Source organism: Hyla sarda, chromosome 1, assembly GCF_029499605.1.
Source record: "Hyla sarda isolate aHylSar1 chromosome 1, aHylSar1.hap1, whole genome shotgun sequence".
NCBI lineage: Eukaryota > Metazoa > Chordata > Amphibia > Anura > Hylidae > Hyla > Hyla sarda.
The window spans coordinates 431222540-431238168 of NC_079189.1; the positions used below are offsets into that span (position 1 = coordinate 431222540).

At 40.7% G+C, this 15629-nt stretch overlaps 1 protein-coding gene across 6 annotated transcripts in view; it reads right to left on the reverse strand.

Annotated features, from left to right (window-relative positions):
* CIT (citron rho-interacting serine/threonine kinase) overlaps positions 1-15629 on the reverse strand; it is a 174613-nt gene that overhangs the window by 102615 nt on the left and 56369 nt on the right. For 5 of the 6 annotated variants that reach the window (XM_056529852.1, XM_056529823.1, XM_056529836.1 and 2 more), the window contains exons 10-12: positions 6767-6950; positions 3544-3649; positions 2657-2800 (exon numbers count right to left, since the gene is read on the reverse strand). In XM_056529852.1, coding sequence (XP_056385827.1) covers positions 2657-2800; positions 3544-3649; positions 6767-6950 — 434 coding nt within the window. Of the gene's footprint in view, positions 1-2656; positions 2801-3028; positions 3364-3543; positions 3650-6766; positions 6951-15629 lie in introns of those variants that run through there. The other variant, XM_056529860.1, reaches the window with a different exon arrangement.

Here is a 15629-nt window from a genome sequence, read left to right on the forward strand (position 1 = left end):
CACAAGGATGCTCCAGTTACCTCTCTGCGGCCCCGCGTTAACTTTAAAAACGCAGGGGCCGCCTGGAGATAGCGCACGCAGGGACGTCACTGATGTCCCGTGCGTGCGCGATAGGAGAAGAGCGGAGAAGTGAGGAGGACGAGCGGTAATGGTAAGTCACCACTCACCAGCACCTCATCTTCGGTGTTCCGACCACCGCTCCTCCAGTCCTGGGACCTACTGCTATGGCCCATAGACCATAGCTGTAGACCGTGACCCTGGATCGGAGGAGTGGTGGTCGGAACACTGAAGTGGGGCAGTAAACAGGCATACAGCATACAGCCATACACTGTATATGGCTGAAAGCTGTATGTCTGTGGGGGAACTGTACTGCACCTAATGTGGAAGAACTGTACTGCACCTAATGTATTGGAACTGTACTGCACCTAATGTGGGGGAACTGTACTGCACCTAATGTGGGGGAACTGTACTGCACCTAATGTGGGGAAACTGTACTGCAACTAATGTGGGGGAACTGTACTGCAACTAATGTGGGGGAGCTGTACTACACCTAATGTGGGGGAGCTGTACTGCAGCTAATGTAGGGGAGCTGTACTGCACCTAATGTGGGGGAACTATACTGCTCCTAATGTGGGGGAACTATACTGCACCTAATGTGGGGGAACTGTACTGCACCTAATGTGGGGGAACTGTACTGCACAGTCTTGTGCAGGAGGGCAGGGTCTTGAGCAGGGGGGGCATGGGGTGTTGTGCAGTTTTGTTTTGTTTTTATGCGGCCCACATAAACTAAAACCTTGTTTTTTTTTGGACAATGTTAGTTTGACATGCTTGATATATATATATATGAATATATATATATATGATATATATATATATATATATATATATATATATATATATATATATATGAATGTATATATTTGGATGAAAAAAGGCTCTCTTGCCTGTGTCTCTTGCCATGCCTGTGTGTCTCTGTGGGACAAGAAGAGCTCTGTGCACTAACACTCTGTAACATCCCCCTGGCTCACAAATCAATCAAAAAGTCCCAACAAAATAAAAAAGGTACTGATAAAAACTACAGATCACACTGCAGAAAATTAGCCCTCATATAGCCCTGTATGTGTAAAAATTAAAAAATTATAGGGGTCAGAATATGACCTGCTTGTTCCGCCAACACTTCCTGTATTTTGTCTGATACACACAGACAATTGACTATTTTTTCACCCCCCAAAAAGATTTTTCTTTAACCAATGTATATTACAAATATACATATGTTATCTACACTATATAAAAAGTTTATGCAAATGACAGTGCCCATTTAAGAGTTTGTATGTTCTTAACGTGTTTGCGTTGGTTTCCTCCGAGTACTCTGGTTTCCTCCCACACTTCAAAACATACTGATAGGTTTAGATTGTGACCCCCAATAGGGACAGGGACAAATTTGAGTTTACACTGCTGCGGAATCTGTGTGTGCTAGTAGTTATTATTATTTAAATAAATGAAATTAATTAATGAATTACTGCAGTAAAAGGTGACACAAGTATATAGATAAGACAGGGTCAGGCAATTTACCCTAAATAATGATCATAACTCCACCACTCCCTCCACTACAAAGGTCACAGAGCATGCCTAGAAACCTTTTTATAGAAGTCAGTTAGTCTCCTCAAGTCAATTGTTTTCTGTGGTCCATGTGGCTGCTGTAAAGCACCCCTCTTATGGTAACAGAGCACAGCACAAGTTCAGACAAGATGGCTGCTAACAAATTTCCAAAAAATGAATTTGCAAAAATATAATCACAAAATAGAAACCAAATACAAAAAAAAAAAAAACACACGAACCTTTAGTATATAGGTGACACTTTCCCTTTACCTAGGGCATGCCATATATCACAATAGCTGTCACACAAGGGCAGAAACAATCTTAACAAAAACAAGTATAAGAAAAGAAAATAAGCTACAAAAAAAAAACTATATAAGATAAAAGTGGAGGGATAGAAAGGCATATAACTAATGTGTATAGTAGCCACCATTGGTGTACAATCTGCTTATTCCTTTTGCTGAATTATAACATGTGCCAAAATGCTCCAAGCTGCGCAATAGAAAAAAACCACCATCTAGTATTGAATACCTCCATGGCATATCCCAAATCTCAAACAATGGTTGAAACTATTCTAAACAAATATTTTAAACTATTCTAAACAAGTAAAGCCAGGTAAACATGATTCTAGAGTCAGTCCTGCAGGACTCAAACCCTGTACAATAATATGGTCGTGCCCAGGAGGAGGGGCGAGCAGCAGCGGCACTGCTCTCCTCTACCAGGCCATGTCAGGAAACTGAGTATACGGAGAAGAAATCAGTGGTTGCTGTCAGGACCTGTATGGAGACTGTGCAGTAACATTCTTGCGGCAGGCGGAGAAGCGCCCCCATGAAGAGGGCGCTCTAGGCAGCTACCTATCTTGTCTATAGGTGGAGCCTGCCCTGAGTATAGCTTGTTTTCAAACCAGTGTCATTAAAAGAGGTGTTAAACTAAATGATACCTTTGGCATGCCATAAATTGTTTCATTCAAACAAATTCCCTCAGAAGTTTCCGATATATGGAATTCACTAAAGAATAGAACAGAAATTATTCCTAAATGAGAGTATAGTTTAATGCTCACGCTGCATTCTGTGATGTAGGTTGCCAGGTCTTGCTCCAGGAGAGATCTCTGTGTTTCAGATGCTTTTAATTCAACTTCTTTTTGGCTGAGTACAGCCTCCACCTCAGACACCCGACGATGTAGTCGAGTCATTTCTTGCTCCATCTGTAACATACATAAAATGCAAAGGATTTATATAGCTCACTGTAGGCAAGTCCTTCTAAAAATAAGAACCATCTATTGCCACAATTAGTGTACAAATTAGTCACAGTGAGCTCACTTCTTCTAACGGTGGGCTCACAAAGTCATCCACAGGCTGGCTGTTCACATATACACACAGTCCGATGAAAATGCCCACAGCACACAGCTTTCCAGTAAGAGAGTCATTTTCACCTGCTTATGTCCCTTCAGTATTATCCCAAATCCAGCTCTGATGAGAAGATGGCTTGCCTCATCATCACATATACTGTGAGTAAACCATATGAGTCCTTGAGAAAGTGTCCGGTATAATGGAGTAATCAAATTCCAGCCATTTTCTTTGCGCAAGATCATAGGTTGCATACAAATGGTAACATAAAATGATTTCTACGTGTACAGAAGGAAGGTCTATCTCTCTGAAAACACCTCATAAGTATAAGAATGTTATATCCATTGGTGTGGTCAGTTGTCCTTTTCTCCCACACAAGACGTTTCTCTCCTACACTTGGTTTAAGGTGGGAGATCCAATGTAGTCAGTTGAGACTTGTAACACTAAAAGGACTGTTAAGCTGTGAGAACACCTTTAAGACGGAAGCTTGCTGCTCAAGTGCTCTATGACCCACAAGATAAAACCACTCTCTTGATTCCCAGGAACGTACTGGAAGTAAATTTCTGCTGCAAACACGAAGGCCAAGTGTTGATTTAAATACCTTGTGGCATTTGTCCTGTGTTTCCAGCAGCTCTTTGCTCTTGTGAAATAACTTCTTCTCCATGGAGCTTGCCTTGGCTGGAGAGTCCAAGCCAGACACAATGGACCTGAATAAACAGATAACATAATATAGTAAAAATAATAATAATAAAAACAAAAATAATTAAACACAGAGGTTTCATCTTTAATGCTATCAACAAAGCCAATATGTGTTAAAACAGTTAATCCATTAAGAAGAAATCTCTCTTAACTATCTAAGACGATTTCTTAATTTAGTCGCATTACACTTTTTATAGATCTCCTGGTAATATCAGTACTATCTCATTCCCTTAACAATTTACCACTCATACACCTCCAGGACTCATCTGCCGCACATAGAAATGACAAACGCAATCTATGCCAGCGTCATCCTCCATCAATTACTCATTTCTCAGGGTGCACAAACCTTGGTCATCATGACATCAGAGAAACACATTGCCCTTCATGTAAAGAAAGAATAATTTATAATACCTTCCTCCTACCTAAAATATCATCATGTAAGTGCAGTCAACAATAAAGCAACCATATCCAGCAGTATGCATGAAAGGAAAGCTTTACCAGCTCACAAGCCAGAAGCTTTGCCATGAATCAAACACCCATAAATTACATTAATGATCAGAGATTTTAAAGTGCTTCCTGTTATTTGCTAGTGTGACTTCTGAGACACTACTACTAGGGGTTCATGGAACAAAGAGTAATGAACCATCACATCAATGTCCAGAAATTATGGACAGAGGGACTGTTTGCCATTTGAAGTAAGTGTCCACTATAGAATAGCTGGCCATGCTAGTCATACAGAGTGGGTGCATTTACAGAATAAAAACTGGTGTGAATCACGTAGGTAAATAAGATCATGGAAATGATAATACCATGTTTAACTACAAACTGTCCTGATGCTTATCTGAGCAACTGAAATATTTTGGGATTTCAAGTTGCATTAGTCCAGTAGGAAAAAAAGCCTTAAAGGGGTAGTCCAGTGGTGAAAAACTTAGCCCCTATCCTAAGGGGCCCCCTGCGATCTCTCTGTACGGGGGCCAGGCTCTCCGGCCAGATAGCGGGTGTCGACTCCCGCACGAAGCAGTGGCCGACACGCCCCCTCAATACATCTGGCAGAGCCGGAGATTGCCGAAGGCAGCTCTTCGGCTCTGCCAAAGAGTTGTATTGAGGGGGCGTGTCGGCCGCCGCTTCGTGCGGAGGTTGACACGCCCTCTTCCCGCAGGCTGTCGGGGCTCCGTACAGGAGATCGCAGGGGGCCCCATCGGTCGGAATCCGCAATCTCAAACTTATCCCCTATCCTTAGGATAGGGGATAAGTTGTTCACCACTGGGTCACCACTGGACTACTCCTTTAAAACTGTAAAATACTGCAAACCTGGGCCATACGGCAAATGTTTCTAAGTTTGCCTATGATTTAATTACATGTCTGAATAAATCATTAATTCTGCTAAAATGCCAAAGTATATACCGGTAACCCGGAATGCATTAAAGATGTTGGTGCACCTCATGGGCCTCCTAGTTATCAATGATAGACAACTCTATCAGTGATAACTAGGAGGCCCGTGAGGTGCACCAACATCTTTAATGCATTCCGGGTTATCCGGTATATACTTTGGCATTTTAGCAGCATTTATGATTTATTCAGACCTGTATTTAATACTCTTGGCACTAAAGAGCACAGTTAGCATTTGTGTTTTAGAGAGAACTATTAAAAGTTATAATTTACAGCATTTTCTACACACTGGTTTGGTCAGCTGGTGGTTATAGTATTTGTTTCTTTTGCTAGGAGGCATGTTGTATACTTGGTCGTGTGCAGGACCAAAATCGGATTGCTTGTTCGTGTATTCATTTATACTGACTGACCTGAAATATTATGCAATATTTATAGTCAAATTAAAATGACACTATTATAATTTAAAAATTTACAAGCCAAAAACTATTGGCCATTGGACTTTTACAGATCTTGATTAATGTTAATAGATGTAACATATGTTGCATTTATTTACTATTGAGTAACTAACATAATGGTCGATAAACAAACACAGTCCAAAAGCTTGAAGGCAGTACCCAATATTAAGACAGCAGGCCGGGTTAACTCCCCAAACCTGGCATTGACTATAACTGTACATATTTTCTCTTCTTTCTTATTCTGGCTGTTTTCAGGATATAGACATAGATACAGATTAACCACTACTTTTGTCTGCCCTTGATTCGGTAAAATATATTTTGTTACAACATATTCCATATCCTTCAAATATTGGGTCAGGGAAGAAAAATCTGTGCCATCCATCTCCAAGACTCCTCTCAAAATAGCAGGGTAATTTGGAGTGAGGCTCACGAATACATAAACAGCGATTGCATAACAGCAGTTAGGTTATTAAAGTACTGCTCCTCTTGATACAACGTAGATGTGTCACACTTCCACCGCTGCAGGAACTATGCAGATAAATTTGCTTGTAGGGAATATCAAACACTCTTCGGAAAGGCCTGTTGTTCCATCACCCTCAAAGGTGTTACAACCTCAATATTCAAGGTGTACTACAACCAAGAGTAACCAGGGTAAAGCACCTCAACTGCTACCTGACTGTCTCCTCCTGACATGTTTACCAGGGTCAGACTTTCAAACAGGGGATCCATCCTTTCCATACAAAGTTTGCTGCAAGGATATCCATTTAACTAATATAATAAACATGAAGACAGTAAGTTCTTTGAAGCTGTTCCACAAACCTCTGCAGAAAGCAGTGAGATGTGGCAGTCTAGAGAGAACAAGCAGGTCACCAGAGGCTGTACTGATATGATCATCACCAGTGACCTGCTCATTTACATCACCGCCTGTTGATTTTAGATGTGGATTTGTATCTTCTGTGCCGTATGTTGTTAATAAAAAGATATTTGATTTTATATGCTAGTTTCAAGTATTATTATATCTCTTTAGATTCAGCTAGCAGTGAAGCTGAGGATGGAAGCTGTTTGATACACCAGCCTACAGCTTATTCTGACTTATCAGCTGTTTCAGGAAAGCCATCTCATGTACATCAATACAGAGAAAAGGGAAGAAACCATTAGATGTATACGTATTAATGTCAGCAGGAGTAGTGTGATGCAGATAGCATACAAACAGCACTGCAGGTCTCAGAAACCTGCATTCTTCAGCCAAGTCAGGACAGTCACACATTCATTTTTACTTACTCAGATTTGGTGAATGCGCCAAGAGCCTTGATATATGAAAAGCCCACAAACGGCAGCCCTTCGCCCGAGAAACCTGCAGCACTCAAGTGGCCCGAAGAGGGTAAAGCCCGTAAATTCTTCTCCGGTTCATCAAAATTTGAGGTGTCATCGTCAGACTTTAAGGTAGGAACGAATGGAGGAGGAGCTGGTCAGAATGAGAGAAATGAGGATTACAACCCAGGAACCTGCTTCATTAGCTGCACCAGCACTGCAGCTTGTGCTCTCTCAGGAACTGGCAGACTGAGTCACTGCTATGAAATCTATTACAGCAACAAGATATTAACCCCTCCATCCCCTCCAAGCACGAGCATCCCCACTCTGAGATTACTAGAGTTATGTGATCATTTCACCTGCTAAAACATGTAGCCTTTAATGCTGGCTAGGCAATCCCCTCAAACTGAGCCCAGCGCGCAATTTAGAAGGATGCTTGCCCTGCTCCCTCATTACATTCAACCATCATGCTGATGTGATGACGATATCTGTGCATAAGGCAAGCTAAAATATTCAGAGGATGAGCAAATATACAGATGCTGGGAGATCATGCAAACCTTGCTATTTTAGAGCAGTTTTGAAATGCAATAGAAGCCTGAACAGCCTTATGAAGGGGCATTATTGATACTTAAATGTGTTGCCCTTCTCGACAGTCCATCAGGCAGCTACTGAGATAGCAGCAGCCTTAGGAGGCATTGTGATATTGAAGATCCTCCCGGTTCTAATACTGTTACCATGGATCCAGAATAAATCTCCTCTGGGCCAATAGAATATGGGAAAGGGAAAATATCCCACTCTACATAGACTGTCAGCAAGCTTTCACCACTGTATTCCAAAGCAAGCAGTCGAAGGAGAGAAAAAAAAAAAAACATATGTGCAATTATTGTGGCAATGTTTACATGAGCGACACAATAAATTAGCTCTGCAAATTGCCAGCATGATGCCAATATCACAGACTGTAGAATCTGCTTAAATAATGCAATTAAGGGTGAATTATTTAATACTACATAGCAGATATGTATTGCCAGTTCACACTGTGACTCAGAATAATGCCTGCGAAAAATGAGATTTTTTTTCTTCTTCTTCTCCAAATCTAGGGTCACACAGGCCGTGGAATGTAGCATCTCATTTCTGCACAGCGAGCAGGAACAATGAGGTGGAGGAGCAGCACTGGCAGCCGGCAGGTCAATTTAAATCACAATAAGGCCACTGGTTGCAAAACATTCTTCACCACAGCCTCCTACACTTACACATGTTTCACACCCACTGCAACTAAAAAATCTAAAATTAGTTACATAAGGAACAAAAGGATAGAAAAACATAAATACTGGTATGCCCTGACACCTTTATGTTGAGTGTGTGTGTGCATAAATCCATCATCCAATGCGAAAACAGGAATACACACAAATTATATATATATATATATATATATATATATATATATATATATATATATATATATATATATATATTTCCACCTACACACTGAAGAAGGCCTTGAATTTCAGGTGTCATATTAAACAGCAACATGTGACAAACCCAGGCAAGAGCAAAGATTCATCACAATGGTATTATTATTATTGTTGTTATTGAAAGGCTTGTAAAAAAAAAAAAAAAACATCCAGTAGTTTTCCATAAGCATTCATATACGTTTGCCTATAGAAAACATCACACTGCAAGAATAGGGACATACCAGTAAAATAAGATTTTCCATAAGAAAACTGCTCTTCTTTTTTTCTGTATATACATATTGTTGACTCTTCTTTTAGTAGGTCACTGAAACAGAGCTACCTACCTATACCGGCCAAACTCCAGAGGTGCACTATAACACTGACAGCATCCAGGTTCATATGTCCCGGTGGAGACCATGCAAGGACATACAACTAGAGGTGCAGCACAGGAGCATGGTGGAGCTAAGCTATCATTTTTACTAGCTGTACTTAAAGGGAATGCATCATCACAAAATTACATTATTTACTTGATTTTTTATGTTAAACATTCTTCATGAGTTTTTGGTATTTTTGTAGTTTTCTATTTTACTTGCTATATAATAAAATAGTCCTAAAATCTTGCAGTTTTCCTTCTGGCCTCTAGGACTGATAATAAACTAAGATTTTCTGTTCTGTACAGACTACTTTCCAGAAGTGTTCTCTTATTACAGACACAGCGTCCCCATCCCGCTGGACAGGTCACAGAGCATGTCTAGAAAATTTTACCATTCTAGTAATAAGGGTCTATGGGGGAGATTCATCAAGACCTGAAACAGTTGACCAGTTGACCATCGTAACCAATCAAATCGCTTCTTTTATTTTTCAGAGTCCATTTAAAAAAGAAAGCAATCTGATTGGTTGCTTTGGGCAACTGGTCAACTTTTCCTCTGCACAAGTTTTGATGAATCTCCCCCTATTGTCATGGGGCTTGCAGCAAGTCATATCTCTATATTCTGAGAATTGCTCAGGAAACATATCTTCTCCCATAAAAATTTACTAAAACTTGAATTTAGAACTTAGAAAATTAGGTGAAAACAACATATTTCTGTTTCTGGCTTCAATCAATAAAAAAAAAAAATCTAGGCAATACCTTCCCATTAACCACTGAAAGAGTGGTCAGTGAAAATAAAAAATTTAATTTTTCATATTCACGACCCACTGTTCCAAAAATCTGTCAGACACCTGTCAGAACCTCTGCAATGATCAGCCACCCCTGTGCAAATCATCAATTTAGGCTTCAAATGTACATGTGTGCTCTCGCTCCTGAGCCATGTTGTGTGCCCACAGGGCACTTTACGTCCGCATATGGGGTATATCCATACTCGGGAGAAACTGTGTTACTTATTTTGGGGACTTTTTCTCTTTTTACCTGCTGTGAAAATGAAAAATATGGGACAACACAAGCATGTTAGTACACAAAAAAAAAATATATAATAATAACTTTTTACACTAACCTGCTGGTTTAGTCCCACATTTTTCATTTTCACATGTAAAATGCCAAAAAAAAGTAATGCAATTTCTCCCGAATACGGGTAACCTGTTGCTTTAAAATATGGAAGGATTCCGGAGTGAGGGTGCTCTATGCGCATTTGAGGCCTAAATTAGGGATTTGCACTGGGGTGGCTGACCATTGCAGAGATTGTGAGAGTCTCGCATGGAGGGTGCGTGCCAGGGGCACATCCTCCTCACATGCATTTTTAAGGCTGACCTGCGACATGTAAAGCTGCAGAATTATACACTCTATATGTGGTGTACATTTCTGAACCTGGTGCAAGGGTGGCCACAAAGTCGCTGGATTTACTTAGAGAACGTGTCTCCAATATGTCCTCATCTCGACTGCATTGATGGGAGTCGCCATCATAAGTCCTCACTGAAAAACTAAACAAAACATAAACTCCTTTTCAGAGAGGACCGTGGGGTCAAATTGGATTCCTGGGCGGCCAACAAACCCAGGAATCAGTGGTTCATATCTGTCCAAAACTGGGTTCCAGAAAAGGTCATCTATAATACAGGAGACAGGGTCACTAGTATGGAGGGCCTCTACTGGCATTGCCCTGCTGCACCGCCTTCTGGGGGACTCATCACTGGATGATGACAAGGGGGAGGAGGAAGAAATGTGGGGTCTTTCTCCTCTCCCTCATTGGCGGTCTCTGTGTCGGAGGCAAGCGCATGGCGTATGCCTCCTCCACCGAAAAGTGTCTTCAGGGCATTTCAATTTTAAAAGGTGGGGGAGGGTGTAAGAAGTGTGTAAATGTAGTGTTTTCAGTTTATTTCAGTGTGTAGTGTAGAGCTTTTTTACATTTACTGTAGGCTTTTGGCGGTGCAGTTTTATTTATTCTTTGCACTTTTTTGGGGGTGTCTGTGGTCCATGAAACCAGCAAAAAAAATTCTGCGCAAAACAGCAATATCCCCCCAAAAAAGAGCAAAAGAAAACACCTGTAACCCAAAAAAATAGCTGATCAGTAATAAATCACTTATCAGCAATCAGCACCGGGGGAACGGTCCAGCCACACAGCGCAGAACAGATGCTGGTGGCACAGACCGCAAAGACCTCACAAAAAAGTGCACCCCATAAAAAGGCAGACCAGTGGTCTTTAAACTGTAGCCATCAAGATGTTGCAAACAGCTGTCTGGGCATGCTGGGAGTTGTGGTTTTGCAACATCTGGGTGACCACAGTTTAGAGACCACTGCACAGTGGTCTCCAATTTGTGGCCCTCCAAATGTTGCAAAACTACAACTTCCAGCATGCCCAAAGTGTGCCATAAAGGGATGCATTTGGGTGGCTACAATGCTTAATTAAAGAGTACCGGTCACCAGAAAAAACTTTTAATATAATGTTCCTTGTGTAATTAGCAGACACTTCCCAATTCACTTGCTTTTAAAATTATGAACATAAATATGTTTAAAATTTAATTGAAAAAACGGCCACTAGGTTGCTCTGTTCTGTTCCCTGCCACAATTTATACAGTGAGTTTGGTCTCCTCTCGGCCCGGCAGGAGACCAAACTCAGGAAGTGCTTCTCTGCATTGAGCTTGATTGACAGCTGCACAGAGCCTCACCGACAGCTGCAAAGAGCCTCACCGACAGCTGCAAAGAGCCTCATTGAAAGATGCACAGAGCTTGAGGTCTTCTATTTATTAGAGCACTGCAACCATGTGAGGGCGGAAGTGGTCCTCAGCAGGCTTCAGTGACGTCATGCATGCTGGAAAACGCCCACTTTCTCCTGCTGGGAGATTGCAAGGAGCAAGATGAGCAAGAATAAAAAGGTATAATACACAGCTTTTTAAAGCTCAGAAATTTTTTTTTAAGGGTGGGAGGGGTGTTAGGAGTAGTTAGGGAACATAGCCTGAGTTAGTTTAGAAAAGTTTATTTGGTTACAGGAACTTTTTAAGTCCTTCTGCCCAAAGGTTCATCAAGAAGTATCAGAGAACCCAGCGTGTCCCAAAAGAAATTCCTCACACCATTCTGCAGCCTCCACTTGCCTGAACTGTGGACACCTGAAAGTATATGGGGCAAGTCAAAGGTGACTAGATTGCCCACAAAGTTTAAATGCATCCTGCCACTAGAGGAAAGTGATAGTGACGCTTTACATTTGTAAGATCACTTAGTTTTCCCATTCTTATGTGAATTCACATTAAAATAAATATTCACTTGATTTTATTCACTTGTGTCTAATTTGCAGACACAGAAGCTCCATATGTGAAAGGGTAGTCAACTCTAATAAAGTGGTTGTTCTCTGCATATGATAAGAATGCCTCATGGCAAGCCTAAACTTGCTTCTCTAAGGTTCACATAACTTGTATACCACTTGTGCAGCAGAGTCCAATTGATTTCAATGGGATTGTGCTGCACTGCTCACATGGAAGAATTTCCGTGCCAGCATCCACAGAAAGAATAGGTTTGTCTATTCTTTCTATGGATACAGCAAGGAATTGCATTGCAGTTTATGAAACGGCACATTTCCAATTTCACGTTTTCAGACCCTTTCACTTTTCTTGTTAAAAAAATAAATAATCTACCCTGCCCCCCCCCCCAATCATTCTGCACACAATACCTTATAATGTTAAAGTAAAAAGACAATTTTAGAAATGTTTACAAATTTATTGAAAAAAAATTATACTAAAATTTCACAAGGACATAAGTATTAAGTATTAATTTTAGCTCTGAGGACCTACCATTTCTCTTGATCATCTCTAAAATAATTCTACAGCTTAAACAGAGACCACTTGTGCTAAATTCAGGTAATTGGATAAGACACAGTCCTGGCTATATAAGGACTAACAGCTGTCAATGCATACAAGAACAAAAACTAAGCCATGAGGGAAGAAAGAACAGTAGACCTCAGAAGCAGGACCCTGTGGAAGCACAGTTCTGGAGACAGTTAAAAAATACAAAAAAAAATTGGCTGCACTGATCTGAAAAGCAGAATGGCCCCCATAAGGGAGGGGGGGGACGGTGTGGGCAATCTAAGGCATGTCTCTGATCTTAACAGACAAGGAAAATAAGTCCAAAACAGTGGTCTACAGATGAGTGGCCTCCCTGCTTGGCTAGTTTGAGGCTGAGGCTATTTCCCTCCTTCAGCAGAAGAACAGATGTGCATATTGATAACATGATATGCATTATGGAAATTAAGGCAAGACATTTCAAGTATTCTATAAAATAGTAGAAGATTGTAAAATTGGGGATTTTGTATGCAAATCTGCAACATACAGGGCATGTTGTGGATCTAAGATTTTGCTAAAGAGCTTAACAAACCTTATTTAAAGGAACATCAAAATATTCACAACAAATGTGCAGCCTTTGAAAATTACCTAGTGACGGACTCCAAAATATTACACCATCAATCAGATTCCTTAAAAATAAAATCAGTCAGCGCATGTGGATACATTGACCCCTAATGACTCAGCCCATATTGGCCTTAAGGACACAGCATATTTTTACTTTTGTATTTTTGTTTTTTCAGACTCATATGAGGGCTTGTTTTTTTTGAGTGACCAATTGTACTTTGTAATAACACCTTTCATTTTACCACAAAATGTACAACAGAACAAATAAAAATATTATTTGTGGGCAGAAATTGATAAGAATTAAAATTTTGCTAATTTGGGGGGTGGTTGGTTTTTACGCAGTGCACATTGGTAAAAATTATAGATTATCCTTATTCTGTAGGTCAATGCGATTAAAGGGGTACTCCCTTGGAAAACTTTCTTTGTTTAGATCAACTGGTGCCCGAAAGTTAAATAGATTTGTAAATTACTTCTATTAAAAAATCTTAATCCTTCCAGTACTTTTTAGGGGCTGTATACTACAGAGGAAATGGTTTTCTTTTTGGATTTCTCTTATATCACGCTCTCAGTGCTCTCTGCTGACCTCTGCTGTCCATTTTAGGAACTGTTCAGAGCATGAGAAAATCCCCATAGCAAACATATGCTGCTCTGGACAGTTTCACGCTCTCAGTGCTCTCTGCTGACTTCTGCTGTCCATTTTAGGAACTGTCAAGAGCAGGAGAAAATCCCCATAGCAAACATATGCTGCTCTGGATAGTTTCTAAAATGGACAGCAGAGGTCAGCAGAGGAGAGCACCGTGGTTGTGACATAAGAGAAATCCAAAAAGAAAAACATTTCCTTTGCAGTATACAGCCCCTAAAAAGTACTGGAAGGGTTAAGATTTTTTTTAATAGAAGTAATTTACAAATCTGTTTAACTTTCTGGCACCAGTTGCTAAATTTTTTTTATAAAAAAAAAAAAAAAAAGGTTTTCCCCCTTTAAAATAATCCCCAGCTGCGGGACTCCCGCGATCAGGCATCTTATCCCCTATGCTTTGTATAGGGGATAAGATGTGTAAGCACCGGAGTACCCCTTTAAAGGATTTTTTTTATTTGACTATGCTACAGGGGATGTAAAGTTAGTGTAGTTCATAATATAGTGTCTGTACCTGTGTGTGACGGTTTTCTCACAATTCTTCTGTGATCATCACCCCAATATTTATTTTTAACAGCATACAAAATGACTGTTGTCTCTGATTTTTCCCAGCTTGCAGTGCGGCCGAGACCTGACTCACTAGTCAGCTGATGACCGGGAGCCTGTCTGCTTCAATGGGTGGAGGGATCACTTGGTGGGAGAGAGATCAATCTGCAACTAATGCAACAGCTGTAGGCACCCTGATTGAAAACCACAGGTCTTTTGAATGGATGCAGCTCATTTATGTTTAAATGGGTGGGGTGGATGATGTGTGGGGAGAGAGGAAAATGGAATTCTGGGATTTGTAGGCAAAAAAGAAAACTCAAACAGAAAATACCAGTTCACAAAAAGCTAGCCACAGTGTTATGGTAATCTCACAACATAGCCATTTAGCCCCAAGACAAGCACAGATCCTTCCTAAGCATGTCCATTACTGTCTGGCAGGTATGTACTAAAATCACCTTATGGTGGATAACCCCTTTAAGTGGTTAAAAGGGTACTCCAATGGAAAACATTTTTTTAACCCCTTAGGGACTGGGCCGTTTTTCAATTTTGCATTTTAGTTTTTTCCTTCTAAAAATCATAATGTTTCAATTTTCCACCTACAGACCCATGATGTTTACATATTTTTTATATGTAATTTGGGAAAAGGGGAGTGATTTTAACTTTTTGTATGGAAGGGGTTAATTCACATTAAAGCGTACCCATCAGATCCAACAATTTTTTTTTTCAATATATCACTCAGTACCTAATCCTGACCATGTACATCTAATTTTTGTGTCTAGCACCTTTATATTTTTTTTATTACACTTTTAATTTAGCTCACTAGTCTGAATTCCTCTCAAAGGAAGGGGGCGTGGCCTCACTGTGCAGGTCTCCACCCCCTCCCTCGGTATGCAGTCTGCTCACATCTCCCCTAGCATTAGCAAAACTACAACTCCCAGCTTGTCCTCACTGACAGTAGCGGGACACAAGCTAACAGTGGGAGGATTTTTCCTCCAGCTGTGAGCCCTGCGCTGCGCTGTCAATCAAGGAAGTGTGTCCATGACATAGGTGATGATGCATGGACACAGCAGGACTAGTATGTGTCCAAGCAGGCAGGGGGGGGCAGTTGTTGACTGGCTTTTTCAGAATGAAATACAGAACATTTTCTAATGAAAGCAACTGCAAAACCTATTGGTTATACATGCTTTACAACATATCAAAAGTTTTTGTATCTGTATCTGTTTTTTACAAACCATTTTCCCCCCCCATACTGTTCAATGCTATGCCATTGGTGCTCTGCTGCTCCAGCCTGTTGACCAGGCATGGAGCAGCATATCGCCGATCGGATGGAGAGAAGGCAGGTATGGACCCTTCCCCATCCTCTCAGCTGTTCGTT